This window comes from Lissotriton helveticus, chromosome 4_1 (genome assembly GCF_964261635.1).
Source record: "Lissotriton helveticus chromosome 4_1, aLisHel1.1, whole genome shotgun sequence".
NCBI classification, from domain to species: Eukaryota; Metazoa; Chordata; class Amphibia; order Caudata; family Salamandridae; genus Lissotriton; species Lissotriton helveticus.
This window is the reverse complement of record NC_136063.1, coordinates 268,772,735-268,793,100: the sequence shown is the minus strand read 5'-3', so window position 1 is coordinate 268,793,100 and position 20,366 is coordinate 268,772,735. Positions and strand designations below refer to the sequence as shown.

The 20,366-nt window shown below is 43.8% G+C and overlaps 1 protein-coding gene across 3 annotated transcripts in view; it reads right to left on the bottom strand.

The window, feature by feature from the left end:
* ASAP1 (ArfGAP with SH3 domain, ankyrin repeat and PH domain 1) overlaps nt 1–20,366 on the bottom strand; it is a 2,040,747-nt gene that overhangs the window by 1,442,172 nt on the left and 578,209 nt on the right. For all 3 annotated transcript variants that reach the window (XM_078686749.1, XM_078686753.1, XM_078686750.1), the window contains one exon: nt 5,221–5,295. In XM_078686749.1, the coding sequence (XP_078542875.1) occupies nt 5,221–5,295 (75 nt within the window). The remainder of the gene's footprint in view (nt 1–5,220; nt 5,296–20,366) is intronic.

Genomic DNA, 20,366 nt, shown 5'->3' with positions numbered 1-20,366 from the left:
GACATAGGTTTTAAGTGCCATGACCTCAGATATAGGGAAACCTATATCCGTTGTAAGTGGTGTTAACACCGGCTCACACAGGCTGCAATGGCAGGCCTGTAGTTACAGTCTGAGTGGTCTCCCATGGGTGGCACAATACATACTTCAGCCCATTGGGGACCCGTGGTGTACCTATGCCCTGGGTACCTTAGTACCATATACTAGGGACTTGTAACCAGTAGCCAATCTGGGGAAAAAGCACAAAGACTTAGGACGTGATCAGTAGGATCCCAGTCAGACTAGTCAGAAACAGCATGGCACAAGGCCAAAAGTGGGGGTAACCATAACGGCAGATACCACTTTCCCACACTTCTCAACTACAAAGGTCTGTATTCGTATTCCTAGTAGTTTTTCTCTTCTTCAAAAACCTCTTCCTTAAATTTGGGGACGTAAGGCATATATAGTTGAGTTGGGCTGTCATCGCTTCTGAGGGTATGACATCTCCTTCCAGGTCAGATTCCAGAAAGAGAAACAAAAAAAGGAGACTGAAGTAGAAAATTCCGTCTTCGCCGAGGTAAAAGGTATCTGTTCTGGCCTGCGAAGAATGCCTTGCCATAAACTAAATTATCATCGACGGAAGGAGGAGTGACATCTTTGTAGTAGTCATCGACGATGTAGTAGCCTATGATAGTCCTGTGGTTGAAGGAGCTTTTGTTAATGAGCACTTGGTCGTCAATGAGAATTTTTCATTGTCTTTGATGAGGCATGTACCATAGGACTCCATGGAGATGCGGAAGATGACAGAGGCTTCTTTTTTGTCATGAATTAGGATCACTGAGACATCAACGGTGAGGATAGCAGATAACACTTTTCACATAATCTTCACCAGAAGAAAGGGCATCCCCCTTGAAAAGATGGTATTTTTTCGCCAGCAAAAATGTGCCATCTTATTCACCTTCAGAATCTCAGGAAGACAGATTTTACAAATGTAGAATTATAAACCTTTCTGCGCTGGATAAAGGTAATAAATACAGTGGCAATGTGGATCATCAGTATAGATGATCATCTGCCCACAGGTACAGCAGGATTTGAAAAGTAAATCATTTCTCTGTAGACCATGACGTCAGCTGGTGAGAGAGAACAAAGGTCTACCTGGCCAGGAAAGAGGAGATATCCCACAGAATTACACACAAAAAAACTTGTAGTAGCCTTAAAGATAAAGATGGAGCGGATTCAAGAACAAGACACACCAGGCTGGTATCTGCATAAGGCACATAAAAGTTAGATTAGAGCCCTTCTAGGGGACTCGCTCACATGATGTTGTTCACATTGTGTGGAGAAGCGTGGCTCAGTGGTTAGAGGCGGCAGACCCGGAAGCTGAGATTGACCGTGGACCAGGGTTCGATTCCCTGCCTTGGCGGGTCTCGGGCTCAAAATTCCACAGACTCGACAATTCTCGCTCTGGTGCCTACTCAACTCACGGGGTCACACTCTGCGACTCTGGGCAATAGCTTGCTTAATCTCCACTACGGCCCCTCGTGGCGGGATGCCTGGCTTTCACCCTGTGGACACCCTGCCAGGGTTTCTCACAGGGGAATACCAGGACGGGTTCCCTAAGCAAGCGCCGAGACGCTCACGGGCAGCTGTGCGCTTTACAAATCCAACACAAATCCAACAAAAATCCAAATCCACATTTCTCCGCACAATAGCCTCTAGGGGTATTACAAGTTATCACAGTCTACACCTCATTGTCTAAAGATTTTTTTTTCTTTTTCTTTTTAAATGAGGTGAATGTGTTACTAAACAAACACTATTGTATGGGTGTATGCCCATTTTAACAGTTTACTGGTGTGCAGTCACTCCAGATTGTTCACTTTTTAGTTGGACCACATAGTTATGCTGGGTTTAGAACTTTGTGCAATTTACCCCTGACAACCAGTAGTAAAATGCTTGTGCTCCCCATTTAAACATCATTGGATTGACATATCTTGCATGCCTATAAAGTACTTAGTATACAATAAAAAGAGTAAACAGGGCCTGAAAGTTGCATGACACTCGCTGATAGCAGCACCTACTTTGCAATCCATTACAGTGGCAGTGCAAATATAGCTTCAGGCCTACCACTGTAGCCTTACTGTAGTAATGTAAAAACTGCAGTTCGAACAATCAAAATAAACCATTCTGACAAGTAAAAACTCTCTTGAAGGCCTCGCAGCCCTCAAGTCAGGGTCCAGGGTATTTAAAAGTAGGACATTTAGTGTTCACATGTCCTTACAGTGAGTAGCACCCAATAGCTCTTTTCACTGAGGCAAGCACAGCTATCCGATGTAAATAAGTAATTAAATAATGAGTACATATTAAAATATCAATTCTGTATCACAGGAATGGGACCAGCTAAAAAAATATTTAAAGAATCATTTTTAAAAGTAATTGAAACCCAATTCATTGGTGAAGTCGGATTTAGAAAATTAACTTTTAGAAAGTTGCCTATTCCCAGCATTAAGTTCTTGGATGCTAATTTGATTTACCTCTCCAGCTTCACACGGCCAGTAATTAGACTCAAATTGGGTATGAAATGCCTCCCAGGAGCAAACAATAGGTTGACCAGAATGGACTGAGCGAGTACAGGACTTGCTGTTTGTGACCTCAGTGGAGCCCTGAAAGTCTGGCCCTGCTACCTCTTGTAGCCAGGACAAAGATGTGGACTGCAAGGGTCATAAGGCTGAACTTCTGTCCAAGCTACAGGGATATAACAAGCTTTAAGAAGCATTTTCTTGGAAGCACCCAGCTGACCAGTGGCAACTGGACCTGGATTGGAGCTTGCTGGTGGCCTCTGGCTGCTTGTCTGTGAGTTTTTAAGTCCCTTCCATGAGGTCCTTTAGGGTTTTAGAAGTATACTCCTGCAGTAGATTTGGACTTAAAGGGCTAATTGAGAAGGTAAAATCTTTGAGCAGGACAAACCAGGTTGGTGTACCTCACCCACACTCCATTCCAGTCAGGCTCAAATTGCACCTAGGTCCCGGTCTACAACGACCATTGACTATCACTGTGTGCATTCTGGCACAATTTCTACTTCGAAATTAAAAAATGTATATCTCGGTTTCCTGTTATTGTATTTTTGTTATTATTGTGTCATTTTATTAAACTTCACTCTGTTTTTCTCATTCGGTTTGGACTGTTTATTACTGTTTAGGTACTGCATACATAATGTACACCTTGCCCTAAGTTAAATCTGTGTGCTCTGTGACATAGCTAGCAGGGAGTTGAGTTAAAGTTAATTTAGTGACCTTGAGTATTCACCCTGACAAGGGTTGTGACTGTTGCTTGAGATGGGTAGTCACCCACCCTAAATAATAATCCAGTTAATTACAAATATATTAAGAAATACACTCATCCACATCGGACCCAAATAAATAAATAAATATCATACTGAGCACTGAACCTTTAAAGTAAAACAAAACCTTCTAAGCCAACTATGGTCAAAAAACAGAAACATATCACAAAAGAAGAAATGAACAGCAGCCTTAGAATCCTACGTAAAGGGTGGAAAATAAAAAAGGGCCTCTTGTTGGCCACAATCCTGTTCCAACAGTAAGATTATCTCTGGGTTAATATTATGGCGTTGAAATCTCTTCAAATAGATAAATATCAGGAGCTCAGCTTAAAGGAGCCGGAAAAGCTTTTAACCTATAACAGTTCTCAAGTAACTGATGGTATCGTCTGCAGAGTTCTAACAAGCCATTTCGCCTATTTACTGGGGGACAATATTGCAAACAGATACTGAAAAGAGCAGACGTAAAATAGGCTATTTTAATGGTATTTTTAAAACATCTGTAGAGTGAAAAGACATAAAATGCTTTTAGAGCACAAAGGAACCTTTTAAAATAAAATGTGGCAAGGGCCAGCCTGCAACTGGGAATTATTGTAAAGTTATGGATCCAGGAAGGATCCATAGCTGGAGTCATATAGCACAATAGATATTCATACGATGAGAAGATTTTAAGCCAACTCCAGGAGGCAACAGGTTTTGCGTTCAGATTTTAAAATTTGTCCAGGGTTTATTTAACCGAAAGCATTCTCAAAGGGCCCATCTCTCAAATGGATTAGTCTGATTATCATCTTTACTTTCCTAATAACGGTCATCATCTGCAACAAAATACAGATATGACAAATATACATATACTTAACAAAATAATTAATAAAAAATAATAACTACCTAAACTTTACCTGTATTTTCTGAACTAAATAACCATGTACGTAGGTTATCAAAATAAAACATTATTCACAGAAGTACTAAGAGAACATTATCAAAATGGAAAATACACATAAAACAGAAATTCGTGCTCTGAATAATAACTAGCTTTATTACATGTGCAGTCAGCGTTTGGCTCATCAGATACTGCTATGCTTGTTGAGGTTCTGACCCTTCAAAGCTATCATTTTAAGGGTCTTGTTAAAGGCTCATCTATTCCTAGAAATTGCCATCCATTTGGACTCTATAACTCCCATGCCCCTTATATATAATTCGTAAAGAAGTATCTTACTTCCGGTGTCTGCAAGCCAAGGATGGCTACTTCATTTTTTAACCAGCAAAAGTGTTTAATGTTGTAATAATCAAAGGAAACTGCTGGGAAGATGCAATATGTTCTTTACAGACTTGTTTTCCCAGGCATCTTGTTGAAGCTGTACCTAACTGCGATGAGGAGAATTATGTCAAACTGGTAGACCAAAAAGGCTGGCATAATCTCATTTATATGATACACATTTAATATTTTCAAATTAAAGGCAAATTCCTAAGCTCAAGTTATGTGATTTCAGCAATATTCTCAACTGTGTAGTTTGCATGAAGTCTTTTCAGGACCGTTTCCTATTAATGGCAGTTATCATGCATTTCTTAAATCAGAATCTGATAGTCACTAATTAGTGTTCTGAACCACACGCATATCCTCTGCCGTGACAACACACATCACAAGCACCATATTGTTTAGCAATTCTAAAAGCAAGTTAACAAACTAAAGTACATAAATAAGTGCTTGGTAAATGGAGGCATTACTTTTCTAAATCCAAGACCAATTAACCCGCAAACTAGAAGAATGGATTTATTCGCTGGCACTCTAAAAAAAAAAAAAGAAAAGTAAGCAACTTATGAAGGGCAAGTAATAGATGGTTGTTACTCCACCACAGCTGTGTTTTTCTTTTATCAAATAGCCGTAAAATTGTAAATAATGTTGTTAATCATACCCCTTTGACTCCTTTCAAATCTCCTTTTAAAAGGGAATCCAAGGTAAAGATGACGTTGTGGCTCAAACCTTGTAGCTGAGGAATAAAAACAACAAACTGATGTTAAAGAAATCTAAACTTCTCAACCAATGTATATAAGTCAAAGACATTTTTCTTTCAACTAATCTAGTTAAAATAATTGACAGAAGTAGAATGGTCACTGGGGCCCAACTGATGAAATATTGATCAAGACAACAAGTATACAATTGTAACGAAGGGTCAGAAAATAAATAAAAAATCAGGTTCAATTTCATGATTCACTTTGGCTAAAACAGAAAAAAAAGTTTACTAAAGATAGAAATGGTATCTGAACAGGAGCATCTAGGCCGTATAACCAGTCAAGGAATTAGGAAAGTCAGGTGAGACACCAAACAATGTAGGCATGTGTGATTGCTGAGCCTGAACAAGGACTTGAATGACAAGACAACTAAATCAGCCAAATTTACCAAATGCCCTTCAAGGCAAGCAGATATAATGTTTAGTCAGAAAGGGAAGATGAATGCAAGACATTTTACCATCTGAAAAATTCAAGCACTGTCATTGGTTGGTGAGCAGTAAGCACGCTGGGCAGGCAGGACATGAGCTCATGTGTGGACAGGTGGCACACAGAAACAAGGGTTAGAAGGGTGGCACACAAGCTTAGGGGTGGGCAGCAGTCAAGAAATAGTAAAAAGCCTAAGAGGGCAGCAAACACGCATAAGTAACGGACATCTACTAAAGGGTTTTTAGGGATGAAAGTAGGATAATGCAATGGCATCCAGGTAGAACAAAGATAAAAGACAGCAAAAAAGCAAAGCCGAGTCAGTAAGGTATGAGTGATACTAGGACAAAATCATACACCGAAAGTTAAAAAGTTCAGGAAAGAGCTCAGCATTCATTGCATAGCAGGGAGTACTGGAACTGGATACTAAATGTTAAACATTTTCCAAATGAGGTAAACTGCAAGACACTCCCCTGGGTTCTTCTAAGGTTGTTCTAAATCCGCTGAGGCAGCTACATGGACACTTGTAATGTCTCGCTAGAGCGCTTGAAATCTTGAACCTGATCATTCAATTACCACAAAAATGCTGGCAAATTTCATCTATCTTAACTGATGGCTTTAACATGTAGAGACTGGACTACACTGTTTTGGGGGACTTGAGGCCAGACCTGAGGCTATAAAATGACAGGTGAGGTGATTAGCAGTGTGGGAAACCTACATCAGGACACCACCTTCCTTTATTTTCACGTAGCTACTCAAGCACCCTACAACAGGAGACCACCTACAATGGCTATATAAAACTTAACATTGCCCAGGACAAAAAGAGGAGAGGGAGAGGCAAGTAATGAAAGCATGGTAGTGGGTTAAGGATTAATAGGGGCATAATAACCAAGCCAGAAAAATTAAGCAAAAAGGTTTCAAATAATAATAAGTGGCAAATAACTTAATCGGTAACACTCTCCCGCCTCACTGTACTCATGTATCCCAAAAATAGCCATATCCGGGAGCAACATCGGCTCACTGCTCCACGACAGTGCAAAAACAGATTAAAAACAAAGTAAAAACCGATAGATCTTCCCTCCACCTTGTGATGCTGGTGAATTTGTTCCATGAAGAAGAGAAACATCATGAAAGAATAGCAAGCCATGTCCATCTCTGGGACCAGCCCCTGGACAGCTATTAGAAGGGTCAATCCCAAATGGATGGAGTGGGATAAAAGAGAAGTGGGAGGATTTTTGACCGGTGGTCAGAGGAAGGCGGTAAGAAACCTAAAGAGGTTCATGATGATTCCTGGAAAGCCTATTTTTATTTATTTTTCAATTTGTAAAGGACGTACTGGTGCTGAAAGCACATGACGTAAGCCAAGAGAGCACTGGTGAAGCAGCCAGAAATCTCAAGTTGACTCGCTGAAACACTCCAGTTTTTAGGTGTTTCTTGAACACCAAGAAGTTTCTCTTTTATCATAGGTGAATCTGCTGAGCATTCCAGTGCTTAGAAACCAAATGAGAGAACAAATGCCCACCACGTCAACTATGCTGAATTCTTGGAATAGCAACCAAGGACATAATGAAAAATGGATGAACGTGAAGGGAGTATTTTGCCGGAAGATTCTTCAAGCAAGCAACAAGACCCTATTATGTATGCACCTCCCTTAAGGCCATTAAGAAAACAGACTTTCATAGGCTTGAATAAACATTTATCAACATCTGATGAAACTGCAATTCATTTTAAAGATCAAAAATAGCAGTGCATACAGCGCTCATAGCTTCTCTATTCAACCATAGTCATGTCACAGAGGCTCACATCTTGGGTAGCAAGACTAGGCACTTTTTCATAACCTCAGCTTGAGTAAATATTGAAAGCCTATCCTCAATGACCGCTCTCAAATGAGTTGGAAGTAAAACAGAGAAAGCAGCTCCCGCCTCACTCTGTCCCTAATTTCTGCATCTGCTGTTATCTAGTAAGTCTCAGCATATCAAGCTTGTCATGCAGATAGAGATCAGAAAGGTCCTAAAAAATGATCGATGCATAGAGACGACATGTGACAGACCGGCAAACCTCTTTCCCCCCACTTTGTATTAATAAATGTGGTAGTTTAACAGCACTGAGCACGTAGGTCTTGAACAAATCAATAGGTATCTTTGTCAAGTTTCTTGGCAGTCATAATAGAAGTGTTGTATATATTAGAGACGCTTACAGTGGGTACCAAAACCTATTGTTTTCTCAGAGAAGCAATGACCATGCAAATTCCTGATTCCTCCTAGGGTTCTAATGCAAAATGGGGTATGTGACAAAACTTTGTTATTGGATTCAACTTAATTTTAACTGACTCAGCAGTCAGGATACACTCTGCTCAAGAAGCAAATAAGTATTCCTTTCCTGTACATGAAGTTTAGTCAATCAGAAAACAGGCCCTGTGGGAACGAGATATTGGTCAGTCAGAGGATGAGGAATGGACAGAGGTTAGAATGGCTCCCGCGAACTTGCAAGTCTACCATGCTTCTGCCTCATTCAAATCAAATACCTCCACAGCTATTATGCCCCCTCTTCCCTAGAAAGTGGAAAATGGGCATGTTGCATTCCCCACATGATGCAGTGCAGACAACATACACTGGTTTTGTGCAGCATGGAGCAGTCCAAAGATCCATCATTGACAGGCAACGGACTAAGTACTGATGATCTATTGTGCCAACCTGTGGAACCCTCACCTAAGTTATGTCCCCTGGTTATCAGGGGTGACATCTCAAAATATCGGTATCCTGCTAGGAATGGAGGTCTCATTGTGCCATTAGAAGTTCGATAGGGCCCCAAGATGCGCAGATTAGCTGAGTGGGGGCGGTGGGTGGTGGGAGGCAGGGGGAGGTAGGGGATGGTGGATAATTATGTGATCTTGAAGAAGACAAGATACCTAGCACAAGGCTGCCCGACAAAGCACAGGATGATTTGGGGCCACATGGGACTGTTTTGATCCAGAGACACACTGTGTGCACTAAAACGTGATTGGAAATATTTCCTGATTAAATATGAATATAATGGTCTATCTTGCCTCGCTAGCCCATATTTATGTATAACCATAGTGTTTTGTTTGTGTACCAAATATGCAGACTGTATTTTGTTGAACATGTATTAAAAAGTATTTATATATATTTTTTTAAAGTATACACATTTTCAATGACTCCAACTACAGGTTTGGAATTGCTAACGGCTGTGAGCTTCTCTGGGTGCACAAAGGGCTTCCTCACCCAAGTTGAGACTCCAATCAAAAGGCTTCTTTATGCTCTTCAATTATCCCTTAAGTTTGCTGTAGTCAAATAAAATGTGCTGCACCAATCTGCAGCAGAGGAAGTATCCAAGGGTAATGCTTTTTATGATAAAAGGTGCAGACACTGCTGGTGGGTGTTGGCTTTGATTGGCCAATCGTCCAAGTATGGGAATACATGAATGTTTTGTCAACATAGATGTCCTGCTACAACTGTTAACCAGTCTGTGAAGACCCTTGGTACGGTAGAGACACCAAATGGGAGAACCTTGAATTTGTAATGTTTTCCTGCTATCACAAAACCTGATGTATTTGCAATGGGCAGGATGAATTGGGATAAGGAAATAGGCGCCCTTTAGGCCCAAAGTAGTCATAAAGTCACTCATCTGTAGGAGTGGAATGTCATCTTGTAGAGTGACCATATAAAAATGCTCTGATAGGATGTAGTAGTTGAGAGGTCCGAGATATAGGATTGGTCTTGGTGACCCATCCTTCCTTGGAATTAACAAATAGAAGGCATACACTCCTATGCCTTGCTGATGAAGGGCAACTGGTTCTATAGCCCCTTTGAGAAGAAGGGCTTGGACCTCTTGTTTCCGAAGTGTTAGGTGATCTTGTAATAGTCTGTGATTGCGAGGTGGGATGTTTGGGGTGTGGTAAAGATCTGCAGACCGTATCCATGTTGAATAATGGTTAGTACCCACTGGTCTGTTGCAATACTTTCCTAGACCGGTTTACAGGACTGTAGTCTTACCCCGGCAGAAATTGTGTGTTCGGGTGCAAGGATGTGGCAGTCACTGTTTGGGAGCGGAGGCTGTCCCACTTGCTGTACCACCCCTGCCTCTACTTTTGTTACTATTGCCTCTAAAGGAGCCTCTGTAAAAGCCTTTAGTGAAGGTAGATTGGCATTGCTTCTGCTAGGTATTGGAGGCATCTGTGGCAAAGGATTTGTATCCTCCCTTGTAGCCGGAGTGGAGAAAGGAACCACGAAGTGTAGGAGTTTGTAGGGCTCCCATTGCTTTCTCAATGTAAGTATCTTTCTTCATCTTCTCTAAAGTGGAGTACACCTGAGGACCAAATAAATGCTCCTTATGGAAAGGCATGTAAAAGACTGCCTGCTGACCCTCCGGTTTAAAGTCTGAGCTTCTGAGCCAGCCATGTCTCCTGAGCAGTATGCTGGTGTCAAGGCCCCTAGCAGCTGTGTCTGCTGCATCTAAGGCACATCTGATGGAATTGGTAGTGATGGCCTGACCTTCAGAAACAATTTCCTGATCCCTTTTTTGTGATCTTCTGGGAGATACTGCAGCAGTTCTTCAATTTCATCACAGTGGGCCCTATCGTAATGAGCAAATAGGGCTTGGAAATTGGCTATACGCCAATGATCGATTGCTTGAGCTGCCACACATTTTCTAGCAGCATCAACGCATTTGCTCTCCTTCTCAGAAGGTGGGTTAACCCCAGTTGCTTGACTATTGGCTCATTTACAAGTTGTGGTAGCAACAATAGGGTCTGGTGGAACCTGGCTATGCATGAAAAGTGGGTCCGAGGGAGCCACTTCAAAATTTTTATCAAACCGTGGGGTATAACTGGAGCACTATTTGTTCTTTAAATATGTCATCCGTGTGACGCAACATGCCAGGAAGCATGGGCAGAAACTGTGTGACCATATGGGTGGATGAAAGTGTGTCAAAGAGCAAGTACTGTTCTAGAGACTCTCTATGAACTGAACTCCATGATAAGTAGCTGCTCCAGCAATCACTTACTGGTAAGCACTAGGATCTTCTGGAGGAGATGGGCGAGATGAGTAAAGATTTGGGTCTTTGGGAGTTATGGGGCCCATGCCATAAAGGTCCATAGGATTAGGGTCCCCTAATAGTTCTCCTAAACCCACCTATGAGTGAACCCATATGAGTATTATCTACAGGGTCTTGATGTGAAGAAGGAGGGGATGGTGGAGGTACTGCTGCTAGAGGAAGTGGAGGAAGAGGTGGTGGTGGTTGGGAGAGGCAGGGGGAGATTGTAGGAAGCTGGCTCTGTATATACTATAACACAGTAAGGTATAAAGTGCACAGAGTCCAGTGGATCTCCAGAGGCTTTACAGAGGCTAAAGTAGATAATACTAAATGCTCTCCTTTGTGGTAGTGTGGTCAAGCAATTAGGGTACTCAGAGGGCTGTGTGAAGCATTTGCTGTACACACTCAGGCAAGAAATGATTACACACACTCAATGACCAAATCCATGACCAATTGTTAGTAAAAATATTCCTTTTTGTATGTTTATTACTTGGAACCAAAGTTTTTAAGCATACAAAGAGGTCACATTGTGCATTTCTCAAACAGTTCAATGCTAACTTATGGAGGAAAACCAATGTTGTATTTCACAGGTAAGTACATGACTGACAAATCCAGACTTCGGGTTTTAGGACCAATACCGGGTAAGGTCAGGTAAATGTAGAGACTGTACCACCAGCTGCACTGGGGCGGCCAGGTGCAGAGGTCAAAATCTGTCACTAGGGCCCAATGTTAGTCAATAGAAACTGGGGGCATGCAATGAGGTGAAGGTTGCAGGTAAGTAAAATCAGAGTTGGAGGTCAATCTCCGGGGGTTAGGATCAGCACTGGGGGGCCACGAGGCAGCACCTAACACCCACCCTCAGCAGCACAGAGGCGCCAGGTGCAGAGTGCCAACACAGCATCGGGCGCCCAATGCAAAGCATTGGAAACTGAAGATTTCGAACAAAGGCTGCAGACTCTGACCAGGAGGTTGGACGATGGAAACTGGTGGCTCTAGAGGTAGGTTGGCGTGATGAGAAACACAGGGACACTGTCAGTAAAACTCCCCAAGGCCAGGACGCTGCAGGTGCAAGTCTTACGGGGCTGGCCGCGCTTTGGGGACCCTTCATGTTGAGGCTGCAGGCATCGTTGTGAAGTCCTAGAGAGGTGTCTTCGGGGTGGACTCGAGCTCTGGACCGATTGGGAACCTTCTTAGGACCAGTGGACCATTTCGACTCAGGCAAGAGGAGATCGGTGTAGAGGTAGGTCCGGAGGTCTGTTTGGGTGGTTCAGCAGGGCACTGGAGCTCTTCTTGTTGGTTTCTTTGAGGACAGGGCCGTTGTGCTCTGGAGTTCATGGTCTTTAGGGAAGGCAGGCAGTCCTCCCAGGATTGTGGAGGGTGCTGGGTCTGCAGAACAAGTCACTTTTTGGCACGGGTATCTTTAAGGGCTGCAGACAGGCCGGCAGGCTGGAGCCAAGTCAGTCGTCATCTAGAGTCTTCACTACTGGTAGTGCTCTTTGGTCCTTCTTTAGGTCACCAGGAATCTAAGGATCAAGGTTCAGGGGTGCCCCTAAATACTCCATTTAGGAGAGTTACAGGTTCTGGCAGGTAGTAGCCAATGGGCAACTTACCTTTAGGTTGACTCACCCCTGTTGTATGTCCACTCCCTTTGGAGAGGGGGCATACCCCTAATGCTATTGACTAAAACCCTCACAGCCAACATGAAAGATTTTCAAAGGAGGGGGTCACTTCAGCTCATGACACCTTAGAATAGTCCTGGCTGAGAGGGGACACATCTCCTGCTTACTAATTAACCCAACATTGTTGCCAAAAGTGGGGCTTGGTCAGGGGGCAGGCATCTCCCCTATCTGGAAACACTGGTGCTGGCATAACAAAGGGAAGGAAACCTTTGAGGCTTACCGCCTTTAAATGTTGTTCCCACTTGGGGGTCTGGGTATGTGAAGGACCTCCACCCAGAGCAGGCTTTGTTTCTGCCCCATGAGGGCACAAGGCTCTCACCTTAGGGCATCAGAAACATGTCTGGGAGTGTCAGTACACACTAGCAGTTTGGAAGGTTTTCAGGTGGCACCTCTGAAGTGCCCTCTGAGTGCATGTATTAATGAATACAAAATTGGCATCAGTGTGGGCTCATTAATCTGAGATGTTGGTACCAAACATCTTTGGATTCAGTGACGCCATCACGGAGCTGTGGAACTCGTATTGACACGCTCCCAAACCATGTAATTGGTATGGCCTTAGACACTATAGGAGCATATGTGCTCATGCAGGTATGTTCTCACCAGAGGTATAGTGCACCCTGCCTCAGGGCGGTAAGTCCTGCTGTAGAGGTGACTTTACATATACCTCTGATAGTGCTGGCAGGCTTGGCACACAGGAATGTGTGCCAGGTCAACTCTTCACTTTTAGTTGCACCAAAACACGCAAGCGGCAGTGGCAGTGTGCATGTGTTTGGTGTGGGGTCTCTTAGGGTGGCATAATACATGCTGCAGCCATCAGAGGCCCTATCTGGTCACAATGCCCTTGGTACCACTGGTACCTTTTACAAGGGGCTTACATTTGGGCCAGAGGTGTGCCAACTGTGGAAACAAAGGTACAGTTTAAGGACAGAACACAGGCACTGGGAACCTGATTGACAGAACCCAGTGCACATTCAGTAAAAGTTGCATTCAAGAGTCAGGAAAAAAGGAGGGTCCAACCATGCCAAAAGGAGCACTTTCCTACAGGGATGATGTGCAGGGCTGGTATCTTAGTCCTGTTTCCTCTTTTTGGGAGGTACAGGAATGTCCAATTCATACTCAAATATTAACCGCTTCTCCGGAGGAGAGGCAATAATTTGCTGCATCCCTTCTTGAATTTGGATTTTTAATGTCCATTTTTTCAAGAATTGGTTCGGAAGAAGGAAAATGAAATGTCTTCACAGATTTCAGAATTGAGGCTCTCCATGATTCCTTGCCTGGCACCGAAGGAGATGGAGCAGTGTGCCTCATCGGCCTGAAAGCTTGGTAGAGATCAAAGAATGCACGCGATCTGAGGAGGTCAATGCCAAAGCTTGACCGTGTCGGCAGTTTTTGGTGCCGGGGCCAAAGGCGGAGCATCCAAAGTGCCTTTCCAACCATGGTCAGATAGCAGTGGCGGTTCAGTGACCTCTGGAAGCAGCAATTGTTTGGAACTCTTTAGTTGGAGCAGGGTCTTGGGCAACAGTACTCACGTGCAGCCTGAGTGGCAGGGTGTATTCAGGTTCCTCTTCCACGCCGGAGATCTCTCCAACAGAGAACAGAGAACACCACATCTTCCTCCATGCTCGCAGTCTCTTCCTGGGCGTGCTCTTCACTGAAGATACCAGGTGTATTGTCTCCGCTGTAGCAAGACATTTTCAGTTGACGCGCCCTTCAATCGTGAAGTGTCTTCTTTGATCACAATGACTTGCAAGATTTGCAGTATGCCTTGCCGTGGTTTAGCGATAGGCAGAGGTTACACACCTGGTGTTGATCATTGTGTGGATATTTGGCGTGACACTGCGGGCAAAATCGAAAAGGTGCCCGTCCCATCAGGAACGGATCTTCCATACAGAAGGTTAGGCCAAGACAGGCGGCACCCCGAAGGGAGGTCGGTCGATGTCCGAACTGACTAAAGTTATTGAGCGCCACAGGAATGGAAAATCACGATTGACATACACTATACAGTCGAAGACAGGATAGGACCAAAGACTCGCACTGAATGGAGTTGAAGATGGAGGGAAGGCACAAGCGACCGAATGCAACAACGAAGAAAAAACAATCTAACAAAAGAGTCGATACACATGCGCAATATCACCAAGAGGAGGAATCACTCTACCTCGTGATTCGAAAGAATTCTTTGAAGAAAAACAAGTTGCACAACTCTGAAATTTCCATGAATGGAACAGTTGTGAATTGTGCATCATTTCGTACCAACCAATAAATTTACATTTTTTGACAATCATGAAAATGAAAGGTTGTTACTGGTAGAGAAATAATACCATGTATTAACCAGGTAATAGATGGCATGTCACTGCCTGCAAATGGTGCATATTTAAAAAAGTGTAAGTGGATTCTTTGTTGGCCGTTGTTTTATGTGCTGTGTTCGAATAAAGCGGTTTCATTTAAAAGTTACCAAGGCACAAAACCTGATCTAAGTCTTTGTAATGCCCGGTTTAAATGTGCAATTGTTCTTAACTGAGCTTGCACATGTTGTAACAGTTTCAAATCTTCTTTCATGAGCTTAAGCTTGAGGACAAGATATGTTTAGCGAGTACACACTTTTAGAAAGCATGTGCATTCCATTGTCGAGAACTTTAAAAACTTTTAGCAATTCCTGATCTATTTGCCTATTTGTTTTCGCAGCTTATTTTTCAGAGTATTTAATTAATTGATAATGCATATATTGCCATGGCAAGGAATCTTTTGTTTCTTTGATTACGTGGTCCCAAAGGAAAGTCAGAAAAATCCATATTTTCATAATGAAAGAGAAATACTCTTTTACAGCTGAGTCTAGAGTGTTCTAGCCATTGTTAGCATTACTTACAAATACCGTCCACAGCAATCACTACAGGTGTTTGTGTATTATAACGTGGATCAGGACAATTAAGTATGAGTCCAGGAGTGTATGAAAGGAAACGCGGTTTGCATGTTTTAGAATTACAAGGCCAGAAGTCCAAACCATCAACAGAAAATTATGTTGAATTACAGGGTCTGTTCTGTATTATATCGTTAATACATGAGTCAGACATTGAGAATTGCCCATTATTGAACATAGTCAGATTGACTTTTGGAATAGTAGGTTTCTTTAAATCCTTCATTGTCCCGAATCCCAGACAATCAGTATGTTGGATAGTTCGGTTTAGAAACACCATTATATTGGTATTATACAGGCTCAAAATAAGGCTTCTTTGCATTGAATCCGTCAGAATTTGGTTCCCAAATGCTTTTCTCATCAACATTTGCTTTCCAATACTCATCTCCTTGAATAGCCAGGTTGTGACTAAACTCAGTGGAGTAAATAAGCTGGTTGTTAGTGATTAGGTTTTTCAGAAGCTAAAGGTTAAAGGGTGTGACAGGTCAGCACTCCGAAAGTTAGGGAATTTCCTTAATTAGAATGGCTCTCAGGAGACGGAGCATCACGATGTTTCCATTGTGTGTAATTGTGTCTCTATGATAACTAGCCCTATGTATGAAATAATGTGCATAGTGATGATTGGAATACATTTCTTTGTAGTTTGCAGAAATCAAATAAGGACCATCATTATTCAAAGTAGCATATGCCAGCAAATCAGACCTCATTCTTTTAAGATTCAATGTCCTGATCATTTATTTATTAAGTTTGTAAAGTGCTACAGCTACCCATACGGGTTTCCCGGCGCGGATTGTCAAAAGAAACCTGACACCCAATGAGGAGAAATCTACTGATTAAAGAGCCAAGTTTTAACAGCTCTTCGAAAACAAGCATAATTGACCTCCGTGCGAGCAGCCAGAGGGAGGGAGTTCCAGAGTCTGGGTCCCAAGTTGGCAAACGCACTGCCCCCCATTCTGGACAGCCTATACTTGGGGACACAGAATAAATATTGAGAGGAGGAACGGAGCGAGCGGGAAGGAGAATAGGGCTTGACAAGCGACTGAAGATAAAGGGGAGCCACACCCATTTTAATCTTGTGCATATAGCATAGCGCCTTGAACTTTACACGGCTTTCTATGCGGAGCCAATGAAGTTCCCTCAGGCGCTCTGTGATGTGGTCTGATTTACGACAACCACAAAGGAGCCGAGCAGCGGCATTTTGGACTAATTGGAGACGGCGTGTGACCGCCTTGGTGGACCCCAGATAGAGCACGTTACCATAGTCTAATCTGGAGGTCACCAAGGCGTCAACCACGGATCTCTGAGTATCTGAAGGAAGCATCCAGAAGATTTTTCCAAGCCAACGCAAGATGGTAAAACAGGTGGCTGACACTCTGTTGGCTTGGTCCCTCATAGATAACCCCCTATCGATAATCACTCCAAGGTTGCGCACGTGCGCAGACGGAACTGGCAGTGCACACATAGCTAAAGGCCAATGACTCGGGCTCCAGAGATCAGGTTTGTTGCCCAGAACCAAAACCTCTGTCTTCCCACCATTCAACTTAAGCAAATTGCTGTTCATCCATTTAGCTATATCACTAAGTCCGATTTCCAAAGGATACGGCAAGGTGGGGTCAGCTTGGGATAAAGAAAAAACTATTTGTGAATCATCAGCATAGGTAGATAAATTAAGGCCGGACCTTTGAGCAATATAAGCCAGAGGAGTGACATAAAGATTAAACAAAAGGGGACTCAGGATAGAACCCTGGGGTACACCGTGTGGGGACAAGTAAACTTTAGAAGTGGAAAGATGGGAAAAGATTTGAAAGGTCCGGTCCTTCAAAAAGGACGAGAGCCAATCTAGAGCCTTGCCACCAATACCAATGTGTGCGAGGGATTTGATAAGAATGCTGTGGGATATGGTATCAAATGCTGCACTGAGATCGAGCAAGATCAGTGCAGCAGTTTCCCCTCGATCCAAGTGTAGGCGTAGATTTTCTGTCACACCTAGGAGAGTGGTCTCAGTAGAGAATAACGGGCGAAAGCCAGGCTGGGAAGGTTGTAAAAAGTTATTAAGCGCCACGTACTGAGATAGTTGTATGTGGATATGTCTCTCCAGAACTTTGGAAAAAATAGGCAGTAGGGAAATGGGACGATAGTTGGAAGAAACACTGGGGTCCATAGTGGGCTTTTTCAAGAGAGGAGTAACCATAGCGTGCTTCCAGCAGCTTGGGACAGTTGCAGTGTTTAAGGAATGATTGAGCAAAGTGCAAATAGTAGAAAGCAGGGGGGCTCCAAAGATCGTAGGATGGAGACAGGTACAGGGTCTAACGGCGAGCCAGACTTAACTTTGCCCAAAATCTCTAAAAGAGTAGAAGGGAGAAGGTCAGGCCAGGACAGGAGTGGGGCTGATGTCCGAGTATGGAAAGGCACCTCATCAGCTTCAGGGGCAGGTTACCAGGAATGTTATTAATGTTACTAGCTCCTTGCGCAGAAATATCCTGATGAATATTCTCGATCTTAGAGATGAAGTATTGTGCGAGCTCGTCGCACTTATCGTTAGATAGGGGAGGAAGAGTGGCCATAGTTCTGGAGCCAGCAAGCTCCTTGACCATGCTAAACAATATTTTAGATTTGTTGGCCGCCTCAGAGATCATTTTATTCACGTAGCTAGCCCTGGTCTGGGCGCAGGCTTTGTGGTATTGCTTCAGTTAATTTTTATAAACAAGGCAGGCAGAAGCGGAATAGTCCCTTCTCCAAACCCGTTCAAGTTTCTTACAACGGGATTTATCAATTTGAAGAGACTCATTGTACCAAGGGGCAGGGGTTCTATGAGTTGATTTTTTTCTTCAGAACTGAAGGAAGACAGATGTCAATAGCTTCGGAAAGCCAAGCATTCACAGCACTGGCCACAGACTCTATATCTTCTAAGTCGAGCCGACTAAACGGCGGGTGGTAAGTAAGAACTTCATTAAGGACGCTTAAGTCCAGTTTTTTCCAGTCTCTCTTCAGTATGCTTCCAGAGGCTTTACAATTGGTCAGAGCTACAGTGTTCACGACTGAGAATTTAATTAAGTAGTGGTCCGACCAAGAAACCGGTCGAGACGAGGAACAATGAAGCTGGGCAATATTAGAGAAAATGGGGTCGAGTAAATGACCACCACTGTGGGTAGGGCCCTTAATATGTAAAATGAGGTTCATAGCAGCCAGGTTGTCAATAAGGGTATTTCCCAAGCTATTGGTGGGATCATCCAGGTGCACATTAAGATCACCCACCACAAGAAAATTACTGGAAGATGGAAGCACCGAACTTAAATAATCTGTGAACGAAGCCAGCCAAGTATTTGCCGGACCAGGAGGCCGATAGACTAATAGGCCGGTAAAAGTAGTCTTGGGGTGCAGAGCAAGCTTAAAATGCGCTGCCTCGCAGTTGTCTAAAACAACAGGATCTAGCTGACATTGGTAGGTGTTTTTAAATATAATTGCCACGCCGCCCCCAATTTTTCTGGGGCGGTCACACCTAACGATAGCATAGCCAGTGGGTAATGCTTCTGTAATATCAGGGCCAGAGCAAGCATGAAGCCAAGTTTCAGTGATGAAGAGCCCATCAGGGGATTCATCAGAGAGGAGATCAAAGATCTCACGTCTGTGTTTCGGTAGGGAACGACAATTCAGACTAAAAAATGTATAGCCCAAAGAGGGGGAGATAGGAGACCTCTGCGTGAGGCTGCTACAAAGCTGCGGAACATCGAGGAAAAAAGAACAATGAAGACACTTTTGCGAGAGCTGATCAAACTCATCAAACGCAGGAGTAGTATGTTCCAATACGGGTCTCAGGGCACAAAGTTGTTTTGCCCCGTACACAAGTCTGGGCGTCGTAATTTGGCCAGGGGTTGTGGCCCCTGGACCCGTATGGGCGCGGACGGGCGCAATGGGCACGCGAAGGCACGCCAAAAATTGGCGCGCCCGCTGCGCGGGCGGTGGGGGACACACATTTATACCGGAAGAGGGCGGGAGGGTCGGAATGTCTGGACCGCCAACCCTGCACCTGCCTGTAAAATGTATGCTCACCCCCGGATCAGCCCGCGACAGCACCTAATCGGCTGCGCGGGGTGACGTAAGTGCCAGGGAAGTAGCCGGTAGCCGGGGACGAGAGGAGCAAGTGTGCAAATTCAGCAAAGAACGAGGTAAAAACAATTAATATAATAAAAGTAAAACGCAAATGAGCAGCCTATCTTTCCCGGCTTTCCGCCTCAGGAAAGGAAAAGTGCAGAGTGCAAATAATCAATGAGGGTCCGGAGCTTGATGGTTTAAATGCTTGAGAGGGCGGGACGGTCGGAATGTCTGGACCGCCAAACCTGCACCTCCCTGTAAAATGTCTGCTCACCCCCGGATCAGCCCGCGACAGCACCTAATCGGCTGCACGGGGTGACGTAAGTGCCAGGGAAGTAGTCGGGGACGAGAGGAGCAAGTGTGCAAATTCAGCAAAGAACGAGGTTAAAACAATTAATATAATAAAAGTAAAAAAACAAATGAGCAGCCTATTTTTCCCGGCTTTCCACCTCAGGAAAGGAAAAGTGCAGAGTGCAAATAACAATCAATGAGGGTCCGGAGCTTGATGGTTTAAATACTTGAGAGGGCGGGAGAGTCGGAATGTCTGGACCGCCAACCCTGCACCTCCCTGTAAAATGTCTGCTCACCCCCGGATCAGCCCGCGACAGCACCTAATCGGCTGCGCGGGGTGACGTAAGTGCCAGGGAAGTAGCCGGGGACGAGAGGAGCAAGTGTGCAAATTCAGCAAAGAACGAGGTAAAAACAATTAATATAATAAAAGTAAAACACAAATGAGCAGCCTTTCTTTCCCGGCTTTCCGCCTCAGGAAAGGAAAAGTGCAGAGTGCAAATAACAAATGGGACATCTGAAAGAGAACCGGGCATTGAAACCTCTAACACAAAAGGCAAATTCAAGGTCTCAGTAGGGACCGTAATCTGTTATGGACCCTTTT